The sequence below is a fragment of the Lycium ferocissimum genome, unplaced genomic scaffold (assembly GCF_029784015.1).
Source record: "Lycium ferocissimum isolate CSIRO_LF1 unplaced genomic scaffold, AGI_CSIRO_Lferr_CH_V1 ctg192, whole genome shotgun sequence".
NCBI lineage: Eukaryota > Viridiplantae > Streptophyta > Magnoliopsida > Solanales > Solanaceae > Lycium > Lycium ferocissimum.
The window spans coordinates 137,813-164,537 of record NW_026718266.1 but is presented as its reverse complement, the minus strand read 5'-3'; the positions used below and the strand labels follow the sequence as shown (position 1 = coordinate 164,537).

General features: G+C 32.9%; 2 protein-coding genes and 1 non-coding gene across 3 annotated transcripts; 2 read left to right on the top strand and 1 right to left on the bottom strand.

Annotated features, from left to right (window-relative positions):
• The first annotated feature begins 1,261 nt into the window (after window positions 1-1,261).
• On the top strand, window positions 1,262-9,451 carry LOC132042915 (small ribosomal subunit protein bS1c-like). The gene is made up of 7 exons (XM_059433420.1): window positions 1,262-1,672; window positions 4,398-4,673; window positions 5,107-5,187; window positions 6,802-7,083; window positions 7,343-7,453; window positions 8,389-8,475; window positions 9,177-9,451. The coding sequence occupies exons 1-7, from the start codon at window positions 1,361-1,363 to the stop codon at window positions 9,279-9,281; spliced, it is 1,254 nt and encodes a 417-aa protein (XP_059289403.1). The 5' UTR covers window positions 1,262-1,360; the 3' UTR covers window positions 9,282-9,451.
• A 12,100-nt stretch (window positions 9,452-21,551) lies between these two features.
• LOC132042919 (MYB-like transcription factor EOBI) lies at window positions 21,552-24,232 on the top strand. Its single transcript, XM_059433424.1, has 3 exons — window positions 21,552-21,901; window positions 22,659-22,788; window positions 23,375-24,232. Exons 1-3 carry the CDS (start codon window positions 21,709-21,711, stop codon window positions 23,943-23,945), a joined length of 894 nt encoding a protein of 297 aa, XP_059289407.1. The 5' UTR covers window positions 21,552-21,708; the 3' UTR covers window positions 23,946-24,232.
• A 1,041-nt stretch (window positions 24,233-25,273) lies between these two features.
• On the bottom strand, window positions 25,274-25,433 carry LOC132042930 (U1 spliceosomal RNA). Its single transcript, XR_009411624.1, has one exon. It is a non-coding gene; the product is annotated as a U1 spliceosomal RNA (small nuclear RNA).
• Between the last annotated feature and the right edge of the window lie 1,292 nt (window positions 25,434-26,725).

The window sequence follows — 26,725 nt, the reverse complement described above, 5'->3', positions numbered from 1 at the left end:
TCGGCACCGTTCAAGGGTCGGGCTTATTAGTTGAATGGGTTCAAGGGTTTCTTTTGATATGGATAAAAGGGGATTTAATTGGGCGGGTAGGACTTATTAGTTGGATCGGGTTAAATAAGGGGATTAATTATTTTATTAACCAATGAGAAGCTGCCACGTAATAAATGAAATTGTTAATTGGGTTTTGAAATGGGTCCGTTAAAAATAAGGGTATTTTAGACTCCAAAGGTTAACAGCAGGGGTATTTTAGACCCCAAATGTTAACGTCAGGGGTATTTTAGGCCCCAAAGGTGGATGAAGGGTATTTTTGCACCAAATCTAATAGTTCAAGGGTATTTTAGGTCCTTTTCCGTTTAAGATTTGATGAAACTTTCTTGGTGTTTATTGTTAAACATTTTTTTCCCACAATTTCTTGCAAATCTAATGAATATAAATTGCTAAATATTTGACTGGCAAAAAAGAACATAACCTCCGATACAATAAACAAAACAAAGCCATATCGAGGTCCTAATTGTACGACTTTGGTATGACAAGAGATCCCGCAACCAGAAGACTCCCTTTTTTAGGATCTTTCACCCGTTCAAGGTACCCAATGGAAAACGAAAGGCCTTTTCTGATGCCCTGAGCCGGGGGGTGCTTGTGGGGGGGGGGGGTGCCATGACGAAATAAGGGAATGAAAGACCGACTAAAAATAAACATACTTGAGACACTATTTTGAATTTATCCCAAACATAAGGGATCATTTTGGTGATTTTCTCAAACAGCAAACAAGGTCGATTTTGAAGTTCACCGAGACTTTCTTGGTGTTTATTGTTAAACTCTTTCTCCACAATTTCTGTCAAATCTAACGAACATAAATTCCTAAATATTTGATTGACACTAAAAATATAAACTTTTGACGAATTTAAATGGACCAAAATTGTTCATAAACATACTTGAGGCACTATATTCAATCTACCCCAAATATAAGGGACCATTTTTACCATTTTCTCAAACAACAAACAAGCTCAAATTTGAAGTTCACCGATCTGGTGTTTACCGTTAAACTTCTTCCCCGCAGTTTCTGTCAAATATAACATACATAAATTCCTAAATATTTGCCGGAGACTAAAAATATAAACTTTTAACATATTTAAAGGACCAAAACTGTTCAAGAACATACTTGAGGCAATATTATGAATCTACCACAAAAATAAGAGACCATTTTTGTCACTTTCTCAAACAGCAAACAAGCTAAATTTTGTAGCTCACTTTATCTACCCCATCAAATCCCATGGCATAATAACTCTCAACATTCACCTTTCTCTAAACCCCTAAAGAACCCTCAAAACAGCCAGAAAAATAATAATAGTAAAAAAAAATGGCATCTTTAACACATCAATTTGTAGGATTAAAATGTCCACAAATTTCAAGAACAAGAATAATTCACTCCAATAACAAGAACCTTATAAATCCCATTATAATCCACACAAAAAAGCAAAAAATTGTGTGTAAAGCAACAGCAGTGGCAATAACAAATGCACAAACAAAAGAGAGACTTAAACTTAAAGAGATGTTTGAAGAAGCATATGAAAGATGTCGCATAGCACCTATGGAAGGTGTAGCTTTTACTGTTGAAGATTTTCATTCTGCACTTGAAAAATATGATTTTGACTCTGAAATAGGTACCAAGGTTAGCTCATACTATTGTAAATCTTTAATTTTTGTGGTTAGTGATTTGTATTTGGGAGAATTTGGATGATAGGGTGGCTATTATGTTGCTTAATTATGTTTATCTTGTTGTATATTTCTAATTTTTTGTGCTTATTAACTTGTATTTAGGAGAATTTGGATGATGGGGTTGCTATTATTTGTCTTAATTATGTTTATCTTGTTGTATATTTCTAATTTTCTGTGCTTATTAACTTGTATTTAGGAGATTTTGGATGATGGGGTTGCTATTATGTGACTTAATTATGTTTTTAACACTTCTGTTTTCACAATATTAGGCTTAAAGATGGATTCTTGGACTACCACCAATCCACCACGTATAATTTGTATTTTGGAGATTTTGGATAATGGGGTTGCTAAATTATGTCTATCCTGTTGTATATACCTAATTTTATGCGTATTTGGGAGATTTTGGATGATGGGGTTGCTATTATTTTGCTTAATTATGACTTAGCAGTTCTGTTTTCAGAATATTAGGCTTAAAGATGGATTCTTGGACTACTCTGTCTCTGTTAATTGTGTGCCTACTAATTTGTATTTCAGAGGCTTTGTATATATATATATATATATATATATATTTTTTTTTTTTTGTGTGTGGGTGTGGGGGTGGTGGTGGGGGGGGGGGGGTTTGTTGTGAATTATGTCTAAAGCTTCTCTATTCAAAGACTTATGCTTAAAAATGGATTCTTGGATTACTATGTATCTGTATTTTCTGTGCTTACCAATTTGTATTTGGAAAAGGGCCAAATATACCACTCGTTATACTTTGGGTCCAAATATACTCCTGCCATTATACTACTGGTTCAATTATACTCCCTCATTCGTTAAAGTTGTTCACCTTGGAGATCTTAACCTATGTGGCACTGACATTTGATGAGGTAGATGCCATGTGGCATTGCCACCTCATCACCCCTAACCCAGTTTACTCCGCCCCTCTTCCACCACTAAAGTTCCCACCCCTTCACTACCATTGCCACCATTACCGCCATAGAAAGGTGAATATAAACTAGGGGATTCATGGAAACATCTTATCATCTCCTTGTTTTAGCATCGAATCAGAAGCTGCAGCATCTGTATTTGTATCGTCTTCAGAATCCTTGAACAAGAAATCTAACTAGCCATTGGTGCGCCAACCATCATTCTTTGAGTTCTCTTGGTAGATAACTAGATATCAATATCATGATGACAAAGAAAGTAAGAACCTCTAGCCACATGTAAAGCAGAGATATCAACTCCATTAATGAAATGATGTTGAGACTGATTAGCAAATACTTGTCTAGCATATGCATCCTCCTCATCATCCTCGTACACAATTTGGACTCCGAACTTCTCCAACTGTAGCTCATACATCAATGCAACAGAAATCTTGACTTTATACCCTCTATCCAGGTACTGTCCTATCTTCCAGTGGCAATGGTGATGGAGGGGGTGGAAATTTTAGTGGTGGAAGAGGGGAGGAGTAAAATGGGTTAGGGATGATGAGGTGGAAATGCCACGTGTCATCCACCTCATCAAATGTTGGTGCCACGTAGGATAAGATGTCCAAGGTGGACAACTTTAACGGATGAGGGGTATATTTGAACCAATAGTATAACGGCAGGAGTATATTTGGACCCAAAGTATAACGAGGGGTATATTTGGCCCTTTTCCGATTTGTATTTGGAGATTTTTGATAATGGGGTCAATATTATGTGGCTTAATTATGTCTTAGCACTTTTGTTTTCAGAATCTTAGGCTTAAAGATGATGCATGGACTACCATGTATCGATAGAGGCTGTGCTTACAATTTGTAGTTGGGAGATTTTAGGTGATGGGGCTGCTATTATTTGCCTTAAACATGTCTTAGCACTTCAGAATATTAGGCTTAAAGATGGATTCTTGGATTACTATGTATCTGAAGTCTGTGCTTATCAATCTGTATTTTGGATGATGGGGTTGCTATTATGTGGATTGATTATGTCTTAGCACTTCTTTTTAAAAGCTTATGCTTAAAGATGGATTCTTGGATCGCCACGTATCTAGTTCTGTGCTTACCAATTTGTATTTTGGAGATGGATGATGGGTTGCTATTATGTGGCTTAATTATTTCTTTAGCATTTCTACTTTCAGAATCATAGGCTTAAAGATGGATTCTTGGACTACCATGTATCTATAGATGTTGTATTCGGAGATATTGGATAATGGGGTCGTTTTATGTGGCTTAATTATGTCTTAGCATTTCTGATTTTAGAATCTTAGGCTTTAAAGATGGATTCTTGGATTACTATTATCTGTAGATTCTGTGCTTACCAATTTGTATTTGGAGATCTTGGATAATGGATAACATGGAACATTTTATGGGTCTCTAAAAGATGGGATAAGAAGTTTACGATTTAATTCCACATATGTTTTATACTTGTCATAGTGGGAGAAAATATTAAAGTAATTGTAGGAAAGTTAGTTTGATAGGACGTCCCAACATGAAAAGAATCATATAAATCGAATAGAGGAAGTATAATTCCCTCTCAAATTTTTTGTTGCTGTGAATTTGCTTGCGGCTCCTTTCACGAGATTCTGTTTTTAATTATCAACCTTTGCTTGATAGTCAAAAACCCCAAAACAGAGAGAAATGGGGATATTTTATAATTCTGCTCAAGGTGGAGGAAGAAACTGATACATTTTATTTTCTCTACATTTCTTCTTTTTAGGTCAAAGGGACAGTATTTAAAGTAGATGCCAATGGAGCTTTCGTTGACATCACAGCAAAATCATCAGCATACTTGCCCGTACAAGAGGCTTCAATTCACAACATCAAGCATGTAGAAGAAGCTGGAATATTTCCTGGTATGAGAGAGGAGTTTGTGGTTATTGGTGAAAATGAAGCTGATGATAGTTTGGTATTGAGTTTGCGGTCAATTCAATATGACCTTGCATGGGAAAGGTGCAGACAACTTCAAGCTGAAGATGTTGTGGTCAAAGGTAAGGTATGTATTGGCTTCCAAAGTGTGTGCTTCTTTAATTCTCCGCTTATTGGTCCTACCATAAAAAATAGGGAATGCTTTAACAGATATGGTGACATGTCAAAAGCATCAGATTCTGTTATATTAATTTCAGATCCCATTGTTTATATGCCACATCAGACGCACACTACGAGAAAATAGAGTTTTTCCGACAGCTAAAACAGCCAGAAAGTAGTCGGAACTCGGTGATTTTCAAATACATTGTGACTGTTTTAGCGTAGTCGGAAAATAGAACGTCAGAACTTCCGACTACTGTAGTCGGACGGTTTAAATATTGATACGACCAGAAAATGGTCGACTTATCCAACTACAGTAGTAGGAAACATAAACAAATAATTGTTTATTTATTTAAATATTTCCGACTGGTCACACATTCAGTTTCTGGGTGATACTACAGGTGGTTAGTGCGAATAAAGGTGGAGTGGTGGCATTGGTCGAGGGCCTTCGTGGGTTTATTCCATTCTCACAAATATCATCGGTTAGTTACTGGTCGTTTCATTTTACAATTAAAACTGTAGTTTCTTCTAAGGTATTACTCCATCTATTGTAAATGTCTTAACATCTGGATTCGGGAATAAATGTTATGATTCTCTTTGTGTTGTTTCTTTTGCTTTTACTGATCAGTCTTAGATACCAGAATATGCTTTTGCTCGTTCTTCTAGCCCTTTTACACATTCTCTTGTCAGCCTATTGTCAACTAAAGCCTGAATAATGAGTGTGAACTTCCCCTCGAGTTCTAAGCCACTAGACTTTCATCTTGTTTTCCTTATTGTGAACTTGGGAAGTTTTTGTGTTGAAGGTTTTGCTAAACACTGAGTAACAGCTTAAATCCACTAAGACTGATTTGAATTCTGTAGAATAGTTACATCAATCTGTGTTCTTCTTCAACCAAGTTCCTGACCATTCTTATTTGTGATGGAACAACTGAGTAGGCCCCAAAAAAAAAAAAAATGGAAACTGAGTAGGCATGTTAACGTGTTAAGAAATCAAGTTGTGTGTGAACTAGCTTGGCTTTGACTAGCTGATATTCATGCCATGCAATCAAATGACAGAAGTGGATTAAAGTCTGTAATTTTTGTGAATGTTGATAAAAGTTTCTCATCGGCAATTGAAGCTAAAGAAAATGTAACATGGAATTTGATCATACTAAGGTATGTTATGTTGATTTATTGAAGCATGTTAAGTAGGAAAATAAAAGTAGCATGTTAAGTGGAAAAAAGTTTGCAAATATCCTGGTGGAACTGGATTATGATCTGTGATTTTTGTGAATGTTGATAAAAGTTTCTTATTGGCAATTGAAGCTAAAGAAATGTAATATGAGTTTGATCTATGTTGAGTAATATGGGAATGGGAAAATCAGGTGGTTTCTTCAAATAAACTAAAAATTAACAAAAGAACATATGCATTATATACCCGTAAAGGTCCATGTAACATAGAATTTGATCATACTCGGGTATGTTGACTTATTCAAGCATGTTAAGTAGGAAAATAAAAGTAGCATGTTAAGTGGAAAAAAGTTTTGCAAATATCCTGGTATGGTAGTATGGTGGATCAGGAAGGAGTGGTTAATGCGGAAAGGAAGACACCAACAGAGAACTTGAAGAAATTGCAAAAACGGAGGAAATATCCTAGGGGCAGTTATAAATCAGGTTGATAAAAATACAAAGTTTTTTCATACACAAGCTAATGCTCATAAGAGGTATAATTGTATGACTGAATTGAAATCGTCGGTAATTTGGTGCGAGATGACAAGCTGATGTGAGAGCATCTTTTGGGCTTTTATGAAGCTTCTTTTTTCGGAAAAAGGAGATCTGGACACCAAAGTGACAGGATGATGATTTGGCAAAGCTATCTGATGCAGAGAGTGAATTGCTCCAAATTTGCTTTCTATAATTATCTATTACTAGTTTAAATTTTTGCTTCACGTGGAAAATTAGTTACTGACCATAAAAACGTGGTACTCTAATATGATTATAATACATTGGCCTCTCATTAACAATAAAAAAAAAAGAACATACTTTGACCTCTGAATGTGGGAAAGCTTATTATTGTCGTAATTGGACTCACTATAAATCTCTTTCTAATGTGCCAGAAATCAACTGCAGAGGAGCTTTTGGGAAGGGAGCTTCCTCTGAAATTTGTTGAGGTTGATCAAGAGCAAACTAGACTTGTGCTCAGCAACCGTAAGGCCGTGGCTGATAGTCAGACACCATTGGGAATTGGGTCAGTTGTTCTTGGAACTGTCCAGAGCTTGAAACCATATGGTGCCTTCATCGATATTGGTGGGATCAATGGGCTTCTGCATGTCAGCCAGATCAGTCATGATCGCGTGTCAGATATTGCGACCGTCCTTCAGCCCGGTGACACTCTAAAGGTTTGTATCGGAAATACTACTCGAGTTTTTTTTTTTTTTTTTTTGATATCCGTGGTGTCCGGGCCAGCTTACACGGACCTCGACTAATTCCACGGGAAACCTGCCACCTCCCACCAGCAATAGGAGGTATCAGGTAACTCTGTCCACCAAGGCTAGGACAGATGGGAAGAAATCAACTGGTGTTTTTGTAATGGAATTATTACCAGCTTCATGCGCTTCTCAAGGAGAACTAACAATAATCTGCTCAAATATATTATAGGTAATGATATTGAGCCATGACCGTGAGAGAGGTAGAGTGAGCCTCTCCACAAAGAAGCTAGAACCTACACCTGGTGACATGATTCGCAATCCAAAGCTCGTCTTTGAGAAGGTACCTTTTTTTCCATGCGGTATTAATAAATCTTATTTGGGATAATTCCACTTTTGGTTCCCCAGCTATTGTTAATTTCTGCTTTTGATCCTTATAATATTTGGCTAGTACATTTAACCTTGAATTAATTAAAATGTGTGTTTTTAGTCCCTTATATAGGAAATATGTGATGTGTAGACTATTTTTAAATTATATTCCCTCAACTATGGAGTAACAATGCAAACTTAACTTAATACAACGATAATTAAAGGGTTACCTCTTAAAAATTTGTTAGATTTGTGAATTCATTCACAGTTAAGACTTAAGAGGGCTCAAAAGTGCCCCTTTAAAATAATTGAAGGTTAAAATATGCCTAACCCGAAATCTCAGGGATCAAAATCAAAGTTTGTTGATATTTGAGGGACTAAAAGTGCTGATTTCCCATCTGATTTTTTACTGCAATCATCATAATGTTTGTTTACATCTTCCCTCTCTGCTTGAGTTTTGCTTTGGCTATGCTTCAAGTGAATTTACAGGATCAAGATAATTTCCTGATATAGTAACGCTACTTGCTGCAATTCCTGCTATTGATCATTTGTACTTTTTTGCGTCTTTTTCTTGTATGATATGTATGAAATTTGTTTACACTTTCAACATGCGTAAACTTTACCCTCCCAAGACCCCACATTGTGGGATTTCACTGGGTATGTTGTTGTTGTTTCAACATGCTTTTTAACTAGTATTGTCACTGGATAGGGACATTTCTGCCAATATTTGCTTTACTTCAATTTGAGATGATTCAGAAACTTTGTGATGGACAGTCTTTATTCTGCTGCAACTTTGTTTTTGTTATCTTTTGATAAAATTTTGTTTTATTTGTCTGAGAAAAGAAATAAAGACTTTTTTGACAATACACATTACTATACTAAATGACTAAGCTTGTAATTTTTTCACAGGCTGAAGAGATGGCTCAGACATTCCGGCAGAGAATTGCCCAAGCTGAAGCCATGGCTCGTGCTGATATACTGAGATTCCCGCCTGAGGTAATTGCCGTTACAATTGCTCTGGACCGCAGACATTTAGTCAATTCATATTGTGATTCCACTAGGAAAAGCTTGGTCTCTGTGTACTCTTCTACGTGCTAGTTTTTTTCTATAGCACCATCATTTTTTCTAATAGGTTCTCAATTAAATGGATTATTTACCTACATATATGGATGTCTAGAGTCGCTTCCTCACTATGTGTCTTAGATTATTTAGCAAGTGAACTTTTACTTTGCCTGGCTGAGGATAGACCGGTACAGTTTTATGGTGGATTAATTAGGGGCCACATGGGAGAGTATAACCGGATCTTTTAGGAAAGAGCAAGTAATTCCACTGATTGTCAGCAGGGGCGGATGCAGCCTTATCGCACCGGATTCATCTGAACCCAGTACACGCTGAGTATAAATTTATGTGTAAAAATTCACTAAGCTTGCAATAAATTGTAGGTCTAAATCCGTGATTTTAAATTTTTTAATAGGTTCAATGCTAAGAATCTTAAAGGTTGAACCTGTAAAGTTTAAATCCTGGATCCGCCTTTGATATTATTAGCTTGTATTACACTGTTGAGGTGTAGTACATGAAATGTTCGATAATTGATCTTCCATTTCAGAATGAAACGACTTTAACTGAAAATTTCCCTATTTTCATGTAGTTAGAATATCTTTTTGAGATATAACATGTTTTCTTTTATAACTATGCAGAGTGGATTGACTCTGAACTCCGACGGGATTTTAGGTCCCTTGACCTCTGAACTACCTGCAGAGGGACTAGATTTGGGTAAAGTTTTTCCAGCTGAAGAGTCATGAACCATAATAATACGACACATTTTTGACCACTTTGTTGAGGAAGATGTATAATATTGTTTGTAGCTATAGAGTTCTGTCATCTATGTTGAAATTGCATCTTCAGACATGTATTCACCATGATCTTGACAATTTTTTTATGCTGTTTATTGAGAGTATACCTGAGTTTTGCATCCGATTCTACCGCCCTTTCTTATTCTTAAACCACTTCTCGTTAAGTTGCTGAAATATAAGAGATCAGGCTCTCTAAATGAGATTGAGTTCCATGAATATGCAGGCTAGAGAGATGGTATTTGTTGCAATTCTATCATTTTGTATAGCAAGTTGGAATAAGATTATCTTTAGTATGAATTGGAGCTCATATTGTGCTCATATTGTAACACATTCATTTGCGGGCCAATTTTGGGAAGGTTTCTTTCTCATTGATTAATTTATTTAGGCTACATATCAGTTCAACTTTTGGATTGGTTGAATTCGACGAGTCAAACTGAGCTAAGTTAATAAATGATTTTGTTATTAATCCACTCAAACTTGAACAGGTCTTTTTTTTTTTTTTTTTGGGGGGAAGCGTGGTTTGGTTTTGGTGGGTGGGTAAGGGGCGCGTTCATGTTTTCATGTGCTGATTTGCATAAGGTTCTTTTGTTACGGGTAATGCAAAAAAGAAAGCTCTTGAAGGCCCAACATGCTCAATTTGCATGATTGTCCGTATTCAGGGGTAGTCTTTAATTTTTATCCCTCAAATTGTTGGTTTTTTAATTTTTTCCCTTCGCTTAAAAACCCATGGATTCAAAACCTCGCTCAGTCAAAAAGTGAAAAAAGAATCGCAAGATAGAGCTTAGATTCGCAGGGTAGAATTTGTCTGCAAAACTCTACCTTAAGGCAGAGTTTGGTACCTAATAACGCAGAGTTTGCCTTAATGTAGCAAACACTGCCTTAAGGTAGAGTTTGAATTCAAAACTCTGCCTTGTTTTGTTTTTAAAAAAAAATTGACTGAGCTGGGGTTCGAATCCCGAACCCACATTTTTTAGGCGAAGGACAAAAATTAATGACCAATGGCTTTGAAGGTCAATCCGCGCAAAAAAATGCATATCATTATCCAACTCCTTTCAGATTTTCTCAAATCAAAACTTTTTGGGTCCATTGCAGCCTACGGTTTGAGAAATGAATTGTGGGCTCAACTATTTCAACCCAGTTTTAAAACTCGTACACTACGATGTGCTTCACGTTTCAAAGTATTGCCTCTCTTACACAACTTGGGCTCTTTATTAATTCTATATAAATTTGGGATTGGGCTCCTCTCCATTTCCCTTCTCTCCATTTTCCCCAAGTTCTATCTTGGATTAGAGACACATGGCATGGGTTAGAATTAATGGCTAAGATTTAATTGACTAAAACAAGGCCCTAACCATGATTACATAATTAATAACTTATCCATAATTATATTAGAATAATTTTCTCTCTCTTCCTATTTACTTTTCCTACCCAGTAAAATATCTTTTCTGATTTATCCGATTATTTTTTGCCACTTAATTTTTCCCCTAATAGACCCAATATTCAATTGGTGATATTTTCCATTTTTTCAATTATGATGCTTACTAATTTACATAATATAGACCCACCCCATTATTCAATTGGTAATTGTATATTTTCGAAAGAGTTGTCTATATTCTGGAAAATACCACCATTAAAGATTTGTCATGATTATAAAAAAAGATGGAATATTAAAATAGGAAGAGAGAAAAAATTATTCTAATATAATTATGGAAAAGTTATTATGTAATCATGGTTAGGGCCTTATTTTAGTCAATTAAATCTTAGCCATTAATTCTAACCCATGCCATGTGTCTCTAATCCAAGATAGAACTTGGGGGAAATGGAGAGAAGGGAAATGGAGAGGAGCAACGATGACTAAAAAGAACCTGAAAAGAAAAAAAATCATAAAAATAGCAATCGTTCTAATTTTCATGTGGTTATTGTTGTTGCTTTTATTCTAATTGTTACGCAGAAGTGGAGAGTAGATTTAAGCATTAAGACAGAATATAAAACAAGTTATTGTCAAATGATACTTTAATATCAAATTCAACACTGAGAAACTAGTAGTTGAAAAACTAGCTTCGAAAGTAGACCATATCTGAAATTAATTTGCACTTGTTGAAAATAAAAAGTTTCTAGTTAAGTAGACCAATTCTGATATGATGTTTTGCTAACCGTAGAAGCATCTTTAGTGGAAGTTGATATACGTCTTAATTATAAATTTCAGATTTGCAATTAGGTTTAATTACAATTTTAATACTTCCTTCAAAAGATAACATAGTTTAATTTGTTGACTTTCAACTTGCAGATTATATACTAGCAATATCCATGTACAACAACAACATGCCTAGTATAATCCCTCAGGTGGGGTCTGGGGAGGGTAGAGTGTACGCAGACAATACCCTACCATTTGACGGGTAGGGAGGCTGTTTTCGATAGACTCCTGGCTCAATGAAAGATGAAAAGGCATAAGTTTTAATAAAAAGTAATAATAAGCAGTAATAGCAGCAAGATAATAGGACAACGTAGTAAAAGAAACAATCAGATACTAGCTATATGTATGAACATATATTCCTTCTCTGTTAGGAACTAAATATTTCATTATTTGCAACTTGACTTTTGTGATTGACTCATAAATAACATATATAGATATTTTATGCAGATTAAGAATATGGTAAACTCTTACTACTGTCTGAACTGATTTTTGCTTTCTGCTTTTTTGAATTGTGAGCAATTAGCTTGCGTGTGAAGAGGCAAATTAGCAAAGTTCATGTACCTTGAAAAGGTTCTTGGATTTAACAACGTTGTTTAGTTTAAAAAGAAACCTAAATTGCTAGAATAATCTCTTAACTAATTAATTAATTAACTAATAAGTAACTAATTAATTAATTAACTAATAAGAACCATTGTTAGAAGCTTGCTTTGTTGACTAGTTAACTCACACGTATGGTCAACTACAATAGATGAGACGTCTTAGACATTAGACTTAGGTTTATAGGGTTGAAACCTAAGATCACTACAATATAAAAATTAAGAAGAAAATGAGGATAGTTAATAAATGTTTATATTGTCAAAGACGTCAAGAAATGTTGCGTAGTGGCTTAGGTTGCTCCTTTCAATTGAATTATATGAGTTCTTAAATGTATAGTGGTTCGAATTCAAAAGTGCGCGAATTATGTGAACTTGTATTATGCTTAAAAAAGTTCTTTAAGTAATATAATTACGAATAATCTTCTAAACAGGATTCTCAGTGTAATCTCACAAGCGGGGTCTGGAGAGGATAGAGTGTTGTCAGAACTTATCCCTACTTTGAGAAGTAGAGAGGTTGTTTCTGATAGACCCTCAATTCAAAAAAAGCATATCAAAGCAAGTCGGAAAAGAATATTATATAGGAATCATATAACTTAATTAGTTTAAATGTAGTTGATATTAGTTATTAGTAGCTGTAAAGTGATATGTGGCTATGTGCAGGAGGGAAAGCATTAGATTGAAAAAGAAAATTGGAATTATAAGCACTAATGACTAACAATTAATCTTGTTTGGTGCTTATGGCAACCGAGTGTCTCCTGTTTGAACACTAATTGAATATTAAGAAAGAAATCGGCAAATACCACTTGGTGTTCTTAATGCAGGCTTGTCCTGTTCACACTTGACAAGCTTTTCCTTCTCTAATTTTTACTGTTCTCGTTTAATACTTTTCATGCATCTAGCTTGCTTATAATAGAGAAGGATTCTAATAGCTAATAGGTTAACAATTGTCGTAAAACTAGTCAAACATATGATGATTTTTTACAAACAGAATACTTCAAGACATGCTCACCTAGTACGTGTTAGCTGGGAAGAAAAGGGGGTTCTTTTGTCGGAAAATCACACTATATATAAGATCAATTTTTTTTTTTTTTTTTTATGTATATATCGTATATGGTAAACTTACATGGTGAACATTCTTCCTCTACCACAGCACGTTAGCTACATGGCAAAGAAAAATTATATAACCAATTCTGACTTGCTCGTAGTTAAAGCATAACACGCATCTTTTTCTAAATAAATTTTACACCGTTAATTGATAAAGCTAAAATTCAAAGGTGTATAACGTTACGTTTGTATTGAGCCACTTATCAAACCAAAATAGAAAAGTGAAACATCATGCTTTCTTCCCAAAAGAAGGATTTCCATTGGATCCGTCAATTCAGAGGATAAGAGGATATGATTAGTTATTACTATTAGGAATTGACAAATCATAATTGGGAACTTCGTGCCAATTAATATAATGCAAATGTATTAATTTGATTGAAAGAGAGAAAAAAAAAATGGAAAATGGAAGGAATAAATCCAAAAGACACGTCGTTTTTAGTAGTCGTAGACTAAATCTGAAAAGTGTTAATGAATCTTAAACCTATTCATCCTATTTAACTTGGTTATATTTTGCTTTCACCATTGAATATTTGATGTTCCGTTAATCCATCCATTGTCATAAAAAATTATAATAACCATGTCATGGTGATGTGACAAATACTATTTTATCTTTAATTAATTAGATATCTCAAGTCCGAGTCTTGAGTACGGATCGCTTTCAATACGGAGATTTTACTCCAAAATGGGATTTTCCGCTACGAATTCGAGTTAGTCGTACTCCAAGAAAAGAGTACCAAAGACAGGACGGAGAACTAAAGAAAACAAAAAATTAAAGTAAATTTATCAAGTTACATGTACTGACATAGTATAGACGTATACTACGATTTGGCAGAAATGAAGTATGTGGGTGTATTTGATACGAAGGAAAATGTTTCTCTGGAATAAGTAATTTTTGAATTTACTTTTTAGTGTTCCGTACATAGTAAACATAAAATATTATTCTAAGATCATATATGTCTTTGCAACCATTATCGAGGTGCGTGTGGTGAGGGTGAGAGGGGTTGTCAGGATGTGGGGGTGTGGGTGAGAGGAGGTTCACTGTAAATTGAAAAAAAAAACCCTAGAATTACTACAAACTTCGTCGCTAATCTATCGCTAAATTGCTCATAAATAACAAAAAAAAATTTATGATAGATAGCTAATCCGCCGCTAAATAACATTAACTACAAATTTAGTTGTCTAGTTACATAATTTATCTATCACTAATTCATGTTTTTTTTAATAGTGACATTGGTGCGGGGTCCCTTCTATATAATGAGACCATATAAAATATATTTATTCAATCAAGATCCTAAAGGTAACTATAGGTAAATTATTATGAGATGCACTTGCCAAGTTTGGTGCTAATCTACAACTTAATCAAAGAACCTTTGTGTATCATAGCTTTCAAAGTCTTCCTTCTCAAGCTATTGGACCTAGTCGACTTGATTCAATGGGTATACCCAGCTTCAGAATCAGGCGGGCCAAGAGGAACATCACCTCCATATCTAATTTTTTCATTATGATCACTTCTAATGGAAGCTGGGAGGGCCTGCCTACTTATAACATATTGGTATATAATGTAATCTTGACTTTTGCTGTAACTATAGCACCTAACCTTCAAAACTGTGTCCATATAACAGTTTTTGACTTTTGTAAGCTTAACTGTTGTAAAGATGTTTGCTGGGCAAACACTAACATAGGTGCTGAGGAGATAAGGTGCTATGTCCCTCTCCTCCATGTATTTACCTTTTGGATTTTAATATACAAGATAGGGGTCTATGCCAAACCCCCCGGCACCTCCAGGTGATCTGAACCTGAGGTGAATCTTGATTAATTAAAAAAAAATGTATTAATTGGTGAGTTGAAAAAAATTGTATAGTAACTATTTTTTTAATCAAATTATCCACCTCCATCAAGTATGGATCATTTTTATTAATCAAGATTACTTACAAAATAGAGAAGTGAACTCCCTGCAGAAACGTATAATAATAACTGACTTGCTAGATATACCAGTTTAAATTACACATAATATAAGAAATCTTTACATATCAATGTAAATTACTTCAATCCTAAACTTATTCGTGTCTAGTTGACTAGTTCATGTATTGCGTTGACAATTTTATTTGCCATTAACAATAGTTTAGACATATTTGGCAGCTTATAATGGACAATCATATTATATAATCTTGCGATATAGTGATTAATTTATTCTTTGCTTACTTTGACTATTGTGTTTTTGACTCATCAATGGTACAATAGATATATCTTTTTGCAGATTAAAATACTATACTCTTACTAAGACGTTTGAACTGATTTCTTTGTTGGCTTTTTGCCTTTTGAATTTTGAGCAAGTAGCTTGTCTGTAAAGATGAGGCAAAGCAAATTAAGTTCATGTACCTTAAAAAGATTTTCGGATTTAACAATGATTATTTAGTCTAAAATCTAAATCAACCTAGCTTGATCTATTATTCTAAGTAATTATAATAACTCACTTTAGAACCTACTTATTTGACTACTACGCACGCACGATTAACTACAAATTAAATTAGAGATGAGATGTCTCAACTATGCGCTGTGTGTGAGAGAGGTGGGATCTAATCTTTACATCTCCTCCTCTCCTTTTCTCAGTAGTAGTATCTAGATCTCGCGTAGAGTATTATCCTTATGTTTGTATTATTATATGTTGCTTCATTTATTTTTTATCTTGATATTGTGTTGTCGTATTTTTCTTACAATCTTGCATTGACTACGTTTCTTTTAAGCTGAGGGTCTATCGGAAACAACCCCTCTACTCTACAAAGGTAGATGTAAGGTCTGCGTACATCCTACCCTCTCCAAACATCACTTGTGGAATTACACTAGGTTGTTATTGTTGTTGTCATGTCACAACTACAATTTTGACTAGTACGCACACGCGGTCAACTATGAAATTTATTGTTAATTTGTCGATAAATAGCTTGTTGCGAGTATAATCTTTTTTGATAGTTCATCGCCAACATGTCGCATAATAAGATTAGCACAAAATTCTTATTGTTTAGCTACGTAAATGCATGTCTCTAATTCATACTTCCTTTATAAGGAATAATGAAATAAAGACGTGATATGAATTAAAGGCAGTGGACTATCTTGGTCTGCTGATTTCACTAATTGGTTTGGTGTAAACATCAATCGCGGGTAAGTTTTTATGGGGTGGTAGCTAAGCTCCATGATCGGTTTTGAAACCAACCTTCTTAGATGTGGAAGCAACAACTGGTCTATTGGAAAGTTTTTGCTTAAGTTGTCTAATCCTAAAAAATATCGCAAGATAAATAATTAAGAGATTGAAAAGTAGATCATTAAACTTTCCTCTCAGACCCAAAAGTAAGATAAAGCGAATTCGAGAAGACTGACTCAGTTCGAATTATCCATCACAGCTGGTGTTAGAAGGTGATAGATGAATTCAAAAGGGTACACATCTATTTTACTGTATGGACTTTGATATGATCTCCTAATGGTGTATCTTGACCTATATACATCTTATTTTTCTAGGTCATATTTTTGCTTCACCTATAGATTTGATGTTTCATTAATCAATCCATCACCGTCGTAAATCACAATTCACAATTGTTGAACTCATAGAATATATAAACACGTATGTGTAATTGTTAGAGAGTAAACTGGTCACTTTACCTTTGGATTTAATGTGTTGATTCTTTCGTATGTATCTCAAAATTATATTTTGGTGAACTCGTTTTTATAATCGCTTTCTCTCTTTCACGTTTAATCGTTTTGGGCCTCTCTTTCTCAATTGATCTGGTAAATTTTATAAATCAATTGGCGACTAGAATTTTTATTTAGGAGGTTAAAATAAAAAAGAAACACGCCAAGCAACGGAAAGGAAATTCAACATCTATTATATATACATAATAAATAATTTTAACATTATATATATAATGTAATTTTTCGGCTAAAGGGGTTCGGATGAACCCCCTTGACCCAACCTAGCTCCGCTCTTGATAACAACATTGTGCTCCTTCCTCTCACTTTCTAAATTTGGCTCTTCGAGTCATTAACATAGCTTTCATGCTTTGAGCTCACTCGTTAGAATGTTGAGCCTAATCTTTCTCTCTTTACTGTAGACACACTCTTTTTGAGCATCCATAGTTGAATTACACGTGAAGAAATGTGTTACAAAATATGTTTGTCCCTCAATTATTTTGTAACCGTAAAGGTCTAGATGAGTTTATAATATGCGAGCACTCCACCATATCCATAGGAGTCGTAAATTTTTAAGATTGAATGTTCAGATTCATCCACAACAATCCAAACGGTGCAAATCTTGATAATCGAACTCTTTAAAATTTTAACGTTTTCTTAGCTTCAAATATCTAATTAGATGCCTGTGAATTGTATGCTTAATCCAGTATACATTTTTTTTAGTGTTACTAACTATTATCCCTTCTTTCTTCACTAGTGTGAACTCTGATCGAAAGAAAAGGATGGGTACATTGAACAATCAAATCAAAAAATCAATCAACTAAGTCTACAACCTAGCTATATTATAGGGGCCTAGCTAGCGCCAAATCAACACGTGTTAATAATTAACTCTTCTAGATTAATGTGGTATTAAAAGGTATATTAAAATTAATCCTCTCTCCAAATATAATTAACTATGCACAAGAGTGGGGTATTATATAGCGTTGGAAACCAACATAGTTACGTGCCCTATACATAATTGGCATACATTAGAGGGAACATTAAATTGAAGCGTGCGTCTGACAATGAGACAATTTTGGTGGGCTTACCCTTATTAAAGCTTCTTTTGGGGGCTGATGTACGAAAATATCCCTTTTCAGGTCTCCATTTTCATTTTGTCCTTATTTAAAAAATAAAAAATAAAAAGATGAGCAAATATGGCCTGATCTTTGGGAGTGATAAACCATTAAATTATTTTTAGAAATTTTTAGCTATTGGATTAACTTTTTTTCATAAGATTTTTAGTATGATCAAAAGAGAACTTAATTTGATCGTGATCTAAAATCTAAAGGATTCATAAGTTGCAAGAAAAATAAAAATGAGATCATTTACTAAATAGATTATCCCAAATATGGACAATCCGCGAAAATTTATATCTTTCTTGGGCGCCTTTTTCTTCCATTTTTGTGCTAGATTCATAACATGGAACAACGATTTTCTTTAAAAGGAAAAAATAAAACCATTTGTTTGGGTGTTCTTAGCCTCTTAGGGACAGTAGGGAAATAAAAAATAGAAATTATTTTGCATATAGGTACACGTGAGCAAGGATATGTGTATGCTAAAAGCAAAGCTTGATTGTTCGTCCTAATTCTTAAATAATGATGGGTTGTCTCGTGCAAAAATATGTGATAGCATAAAGTTAAATTATTATATGAAAAACGTGTTATTTGTTAGGACAAATTAAAACAAATGTACGATCATATAAAATGGAGTACAGTTATTATAAAGATAGTAACAAGTAAAAAGAAAACGAAAAGAGTGATGATTATTATATTACTTACGAATAGTACTTAAAATTGTTATTGTTGATAATTCGAATAAAGTTACTGAATGAGATCACGTAGGGGATCCATTAACTTTCTTTTTTCTTATGCATTTTTTGTTAAAAATTTCCGTTTTTGATATTTTGTTATATTGGTGTCTTTTGAACCTAATATCGTGATTTTAAAAAAATGAATATCGTAATATTCTTAGTAGTAAAAGGGGCTGTATTTTGGGCCTAAGCCAAGGAGGTATGCTTAGAAATAATTTGAATGTCCTCTTTTTTGGGTTACTATAAAAAACTTTGTTCCCAATTTTAAAAGGTGTGTAAATTAGCCTTGAAAAGCTAACGTTTTAGACGGTAGAATTTGCTTTAATGTTTGCTCATTTATTACTCAACTTATCAGATAAAAAATTAAATTTTTGTTTGACATTTGCAGTGACTTACAAATCTTATATTGTGGTTCTAACGTTTTTTCATAAGATCTTTTGTTTGTTCAAAGAGATCTTTAGACTATGGCCTAAGTTACAAGAGAAATAAGAGATTGTCATTTACTAATTGACAGCCATCCTAAAAAGGATAACGGATGGATATTTCACAAGGAATTATCCTTAGAAATAATCACTTATAACATATTTTTCCCCTACAAAGTACTTTATATTATCGCATGAGACATATCAAGCAATAAAATCATTCAAAATAAATTTAAACTAGGCAAATTAATTTATAAAAAATAATATAAATATAACTCTTTAATAATCTCTACTATATATATACTTCATCCAGTTGCATCCATTTAAAGTCATGAACACGTGATTGCCATGCCCCAACATAATATTAGATTGTTTATTTAAATGTCTTTATCCTCTTTTACTTTTAAATTAATTAGGCATAAATTCTGAAAAATGTGCATACCTATTTACTTTATTTCTTTGGAAACAAAGGGGGACAGCTAAACAAATAAATAATAAAATAAAAAGAAGACAATTGTTTGATACGGTGGCTTTAACAGTGCAATAAATTTGGAAGTATTTCCAAAAATGTAGTCTCAAAGAATAAAATATTAGTGAATGCAAGCAAAGGATGGCCGGTGGCTTCGGATGGATACATCCTTGCTTAATTTTCTTAATCCTTGAATTAATCTAATCTTCCATATTCCTTCCCCATGTGTTTTAAGATTTTCTTGATTTTTGCTTTCACCAAATTTAAAAAAGAGGATGTAACTGTTCTTTTGGACATCTATTATACGGTAATCTGCGTAAATTTTTTATGAAAGCAGTGTTGGTCTATTATCATAATTTGATCTTTTAGTGATTTGCCTCCAAGATTATGTTAGTTTTAAGACGTTCCTTTCTATCATAAATTAAAAATTACTTATATTATTCTCAAGCTGCATCGGCGCAATGTAATATACAAACTTTACGAAAACATACTCATACATATAAAATAAAATAAATATTGTGTATCCGCTGCAGGTGTAATATATCCCTTTAATTTTTACATGTAAGTCAATCTTGGATATTAATGAACGACTAACAGTTTGCTTAATCCCTATAAGGAGTACTTAATTAGTTAGCTGTTTAAAAAGGACTAAGCATATATGAAGTAGGATTTACACATTTATTGAACCATAAATACTGCCTATATATAGTCTATAGGGAAGGGCATGAAAAGTGCATTATGTACAGCTACTTGTTCTAAATTACTAAATTACACAGGCCTCAACAGCATAACTGCGTAGCCCTTATTCACATTAAATTACATATCTACTTTAATGAGCCACTAAAAATAGCCGTCGAAATTTCTATAGACAAAGAATAGGCAAATAGCCTAATCACTACTGGAAAAAGGAAAAAAAAAAAAAGGCGGATTTGCCACGAAAATTTCAACGGATTACATCGAAAATTGACTTGTCGGAAATGTTTTCGATGAATTTTCTGTTGGGAATTTCATATTTATGATGACATTCCAGACAACAATGTCTATTGTAATTTTGCATTTTTAGTAGTGTATTGAAGCACTTAGGCTTATTAGACGTAGCCAGGGGCGGATGTAGTAAAGGCTCAGGGTGTTACGCAAAAAATTACAGTGTATATGTAGGGTAAATTTTCTGTGTTCATGTATATATATTGACTTTTGAACACCCTGAACAAATGCAAAAGTTGGTTCAGTTGTTTTTAAACACCTTTTTGATTGAAAATTAAGGATCTGGCATTTGAGGCGTAGGGGATATGAAGTGAGAGTTGGTGACGTGGTGATATTTTATATGGTTATGTTTTTATCTGTTATAGCAAATTAATGGTATGTATTTTTAAGATTACAAATTTGATATTTTAAATTAATGATATGTATTTTTAAGATTACAAATTTGATATTTTAAGGAGAATTTACTTATAAATATCTTTTGAAAAACGACCTGATAATGTTAAGGAAAACATTATACCATAAAAGTTTCAATTTCAAATGTTTAGTGGATTAACATAGAGAAATGAAGTTAGAAAGTCAGCAAATCCATGACAACTTGTTTGGTGGCGGGGAGGAATTAAAAAGAAATGTATAAATAATTGATTCATGGAACTAATATTAAAATGCGAATACAGTGAGAGAGACAAAGTCAAAAAGTATCAAAACGAGTTCAAGTCATTAAGTGTAATTAATTAATTAACACACACTATTACACTTCATCAATTAAACTTTAGAAGTAAACGTGTGGTCCAAAAAGAAGACGAATTTCCCTATTGCGGCTCTTTGAGATTATAAATTAATTAAAATTAAATACAACTTCTTCTTCTTTAATTTCAATCTAATTTCCACGTTCTACTCACCATTTTTTTCAAACTTCTCTCTCTTTTTGTGCCTCTATATAAAGCCCCATCACTTCTTCTTATCTCCTCGTGTACTAATTTATATATCTTTCTCTTCTCTCTCTATAGAATAAGAAATTAATCAAGATCCTTTTTGTATCGATTAATTCAGTTTCTCTATTTACATAAAATATTATCGATGGATCATCATCAACGTGTTGATTTTGGTTCGAGAAGAGAAGTTAGTAGTGACAACAACAATCAAAATGGTGATGAAGATAATAATATGGACCTCAAAAGAGGTTCATGGACTGTTGAAGAAGATTTAACTCTTATGAATAACATAGCTCTTCATGGCGAAGGTCGTTGGAATTCCCTCGCTCGTTTTGCAGGTAAATTTCTATATCTTGTAGATGAAAGAATTTTTTTTTTTTTTTTTTTTTTTTTTTTTTGTATGTGTGTGTTAGATATATAGTTTATACTAGTAATATATATGAAGTGTTATTAATGTTTGACAATGGAAGGCAGAAAAGAATTTGAAGGCTTTATTTATTAAAAGCTTTGGTACTTTCGGTCTTTATTTAAAACTTGAATTCAGATTTTAATTTTAAATTTGAAAAAATATGTATGTTAATGAAATGAGATGACTATTCTGAATAGGTTTTCTTCCAACTCTACATATTATGGTTTTTCTTCGTGGAGTGGTCAAGCAAAATCTGAAAGTATTGATGGGTGACTTTATTATATATATCCAAAAGAGAATTACTTATATTTTTTATATTTTCTCTTATCAATATAAGAGGGATTTTCACGCCTTGAAGCTTTCTTTTTCAGTTCTGTTTTTCTATTTTTCCATTTTTTTTTCTTTTTTATGGTAGGATAGTTCATGAGGAGAGAAAAAGATTCATGTTTGGTGTATGGTGGATAATTTCTTTCCGTACCATATAAGTAATCTTTTTTAAAGTAGAGAATCATCCAATCTTCCCACAAAGATAAAACAATTAAAATTGGCATGATTATTATTAAACAAAAAAGTAGTTGCAGTAGTAGAGTGGTATTATTGGTTCTTTTTTTATTTAAAATTTTTTCAATAAGCTGTGTGATATGGAATTTAATACTAATTAATTAATATATGGATTAATTAAACAGGATTGAACAGGACAGGTAAAAGCTGCAGGTTAAGATGGCTTAATTATCTTCGACCAGATGTTCGACGTGGAAATATTACACTTGAAGAACAACTTTTGATTCTTGAACTTCATTCTCGTTGGGGCAATAGGTATGTTTATCAGTTTCAAGGGATATATTTATAAATTTTATCGTCTAAAGACTGTAGAATTAGAATGCCGTCTAACGTCTGTAAAATTTTAACCCGTGGTCTATCATTTTCGATTGAGTTTAAATTCAAAAAAAATGTGTTGGTTGCCCCTTTTTGGGATAACTGTTACAACTAAAGGACATTTTAGACCACAATTTAAAGATCTCTTTTGGGTAAATTGAAAACCTTATGAGAAAACGTTTGATCATAGTCTAAAATTTTATAGACGTTAGACAACATTCTAATGTTTGAAGTTCTAATGGCTATATTGTGCACAACTTTTAAAAAATAGACAATTCTAAATGGTGGCATAAAAAGAGCATTTGCGTTAATCAATTTTTACATTATTATTCTATTTTCTTTATATTCAGGGGATTCAACAATTTGTATAAATAGAAAAAATCATTATTTTCTATTGACTAAATATAATTTTCTGACAATTGCGTCCACCTAGCTTCATCTCTGTGAGTAGCTATAATTTAAAACGGTCTGATAGTGTAAAACTTAAAATTATATTAATCTTTTTATTTTTTTTTTTTTATTGTAGGTGGTCGAAAATTGCACAACATTTACCGGGAAGAACAGATAATGAGATCAAGAATTACTGGAGAACGCGAGTGCAAAAACATGCCAAACAGCTAAAATGTGATGTCAATAGCAAACAATTCAAAGATACATTACGTTATTTATGGATGCCAAGGCTAGTTGAGAGAATTCAAGCTTCTTCCAATTCAAATAATCAAGTGATTAATCAACAGTCAATTCAACAAACAAATGACAATATTATTAGTAACAATAATATTGTTCCAAACATGAGTTTCACACAAGAGAATTATTCTAGTACAACAACAACAGCTTCATCAGAGAATTCAATTGGGACACAAGTTTCAGACATGTCTGATAATTGCTACACTAATTACCCTCTTAATCAAAGTGATTATGGAGAATCCTTGATTAGTCCCACTGGTTATCTTCAACATGGTGCAGTAGACTTCAGAACAGTGGATATTGATAATAATAATAATCAGCAAAACGTGAGCCAATTATTTTTGGATGATGTTTCAGATAATTTGTGGAATATTGAGGATATGTTGTTTTTACAACAGCAACTCAATTAACAATAAGGTCTGAGGTTTGAGTTCATTTTTACAAATTTGTCTGAATAAAGTACAATTAGAGTAAACATCATCAAGTGTAGAGATCAAAAGTAGGGTCATTAATTACTTAGTACAATTCAACCAAAGAATAGTTTTCCCTTTCTATCTTTAGTTATGTGTGAGATACATATATACATTAGCCTTTGTGAAGGATTTGTAACATTTACTTTCTTTTAGTTGAGGGTTTGAAAGGATTTGTAACATTTACTTCTTTCAGAATTTTATTCTTTGAATGGACAATTTTTATATGGTGCTTTGTTTATACTATGCTTTAAATTATTTTTACAAGTTTTAACCTATCAATAGACACTACCACAAGGATGAAAAGAATACTTGAAGCTACGAATTAATTACACATCATATACTAATTATACTTCAATATTATGTCGAGTCTTTTCATCTTATTTCTTTTATCAGATTATCAGTTAACGTTTTCAAGAGATATTTGAAAATATTTTAGAAATTAATTATATAAATATTTTTTTACGTTGTTAGTGCATAAATTTTTTAACTCTTTTATTTTAAGAAACTTATGTTTTAAAGGATTTATAAGTGTAAAATGCATACTATTACAATGTTGAAAGAGGGTGCATATACAATTGGTTCCACTACGTATAAGTTTACTAGTGAAAATGTCGTTGTTGCTTGTTATTCTAATCTTAGACCAAAGTCGTAGAATTTTTGAAATATAGTCTATGGGGACTGAACCCAATTTTTTTATTAAAGAAAAGACCTTGTCCCTGTTCTAGAATCAAGATTAAGCCATTAAGGAGAAAAAAGTACGGCAGCAATGATTAATTAAGGAGAAGTGGCATATTCTCAACTCTATATATATATATATATATATATATATATATATATATATATATATATATATATATATATATATTGTCCAAATATAGTTAATATGCAATTTCTTCAATTCTCCTATTAGTGTAAAGTCTCACATTACAATTATAATCATATCGTGTGAATGATACCTGAGTGTCTTCTAATGTCACTAATGACTAATGAGATTAACAATTATTATTTATGAGAGCAAATAAATCTCAATTTAGTTTCTTCTTTGGCCGCTCCTTTTTTCAGTCAGAATGAGTCCCCGCAACCTTAGAACATTGTCTTCCGCCAAATCGTGAACTATTAAGGATCGCATCCCGTGTAAATTCTACTTTATAGCATGCAACCGATTCAGCTAACGCTTCTAAAAAATCAAACACATAACTCGTTTTTTTTTTAAGTTAAATTTAATCCTATAAGCTCAACTTTGCCCCTTCTTTATTTTTTGTTTTATAGGGGCCGCACAAACTCATGCACACGCTACCATAAATTATGATGTAAGCTCGACCATTTGGACTGACTTTAGGTGTGCACCACTACATAATGTAATGGAGGTTACTAACCTAGGCTATGGGCCTTCTCGATCGCTATTGACCCCATCCAGGTAAGTAAATGTGTTTTTGAATTTGTTTTTCAAATAAAATGGTGAAGGGCGGAGAACCAACTAAGCTACTCTCACACTCTGCATTAGCATTGATGTCCACACTACATAACATTACTAAAAAATCACCATTTTTTTAGTGAAAAATATTTAGTGACTATCCCAATCGAATATTGGTGGGAAAAACCTAAATAATAATGTTTTTTACCACGAATAAATGAGAAAGTTTTTTAGCATTTCAATAAGAACCTATTTTCCATCATGTGTTTTTTCAGTGAGATGATTCAATATGAATAAAGTGAAAAAATTATATTTTATAACATAAATTTTTCATTGAATATCGATGGGAGAAACTTTTATCTACAGTAGTGTGAGTCTGACTAGCCCAAAACTGTACAGTTAAATACAAGATGATCACGACCGTCATTTTCGATATATATAGATAAATACTCTAAAAAATGGAGAGAAAAAAAAAAAAAGAGTTGATGTTGGAATATTTGTACTACAGGTGGCTTGCACAGATGACATCAAAGTGGTCCAAAAGTAGAGCTACTTGTAGGTTTCCTAACGCAGCCATAGCTACAAACATTTCAAAGTTTACGTGCTCATCTCAATTCTACTCCACGTATACCCCTAGTACATTATTATGATAAAAATAATCTCTTATATTTGGATCGGGCAAATAAAAGACAGTTCTATTCTTTTAAGAGAAAAAAACTCATTAAATTTATGATTTAAAATAAATTATAAATATTTGTGCATTTATAAATTAATTATCTCATTAATTAAAAATAAAATAAAACATTAAAATTTAATTGTATTCAAATATAAAAAGAACTTTAAAAAAAAAAAAATTAAAAAGTGTGGCACATTAATTTGACAAAGTAATGTTATCAAGTTGAACAGTTCTATCTCTGCCACATACGTTGCAAACTTGCAGTAGTTATTATCTTAGATAAAATTAACTCTCATGAGAAGAACGGGGAAGTGCTCATATGGCCGATTTCAAGACCTACATTTAAGTTATAGCTAATGTTTCTAAAATTTTGCAAGATTAGTCACTTTTACATCAACTTCAGGCATGCGAATTTGAATTCTAAGATACGCGTTCGAAGTTTGGATTGCAACGTGATTTCAGATAATTTGGAAGCAAGCAACTTCAACTATTTTTGCATGAAATATGTCATGTATGACTAAACTGCAACCTTTTTTGCATGATGTTCATGTCAATATGACTGGACATCAGCCATTTTTGCATGAAATTCAGGCAATACATGACTTAAGTTCAAGCATTTTTACATGA

Excerpts from the sequence above, each read along its gene's own strand:
- LOC132042919 (XM_059433424.1), top strand. The coding sequence starts at position 21,709 with ATGGATCATCATCAACGTGTTGATTTTGGTTCGAGAAGAGAAGTTAGT. Across the intron at positions 21,902-22,658 it reads TTCCCTCGCTCGTTTTGCAG|GATTGAACAGGACAGGTAAA; the intron begins GTAAATTTCTAT and ends TTAATTAAACAG. Across the intron at positions 22,789-23,374 it reads CATTCTCGTTGGGGCAATAG|GTGGTCGAAAATTGCACAAC; the intron begins GTATGTTTATCA and ends TTTTTATTGTAG.
- LOC132042915 (XM_059433420.1), top strand. The coding sequence starts at position 1,361 with ATGGCATCTTTAACACATCAATTTGTAGGATTAAAATGTCCACAAATT. Across the intron at positions 1,673-4,397 it reads ACTCTGAAATAGGTACCAAG|GTCAAAGGGACAGTATTTAA; the intron begins GTTAGCTCATAC and ends TCTTCTTTTTAG. Across the intron at positions 7,454-8,388 it reads CAAAGCTCGTCTTTGAGAAG|GCTGAAGAGATGGCTCAGAC; the intron begins GTACCTTTTTTT and ends ATTTTTTCACAG.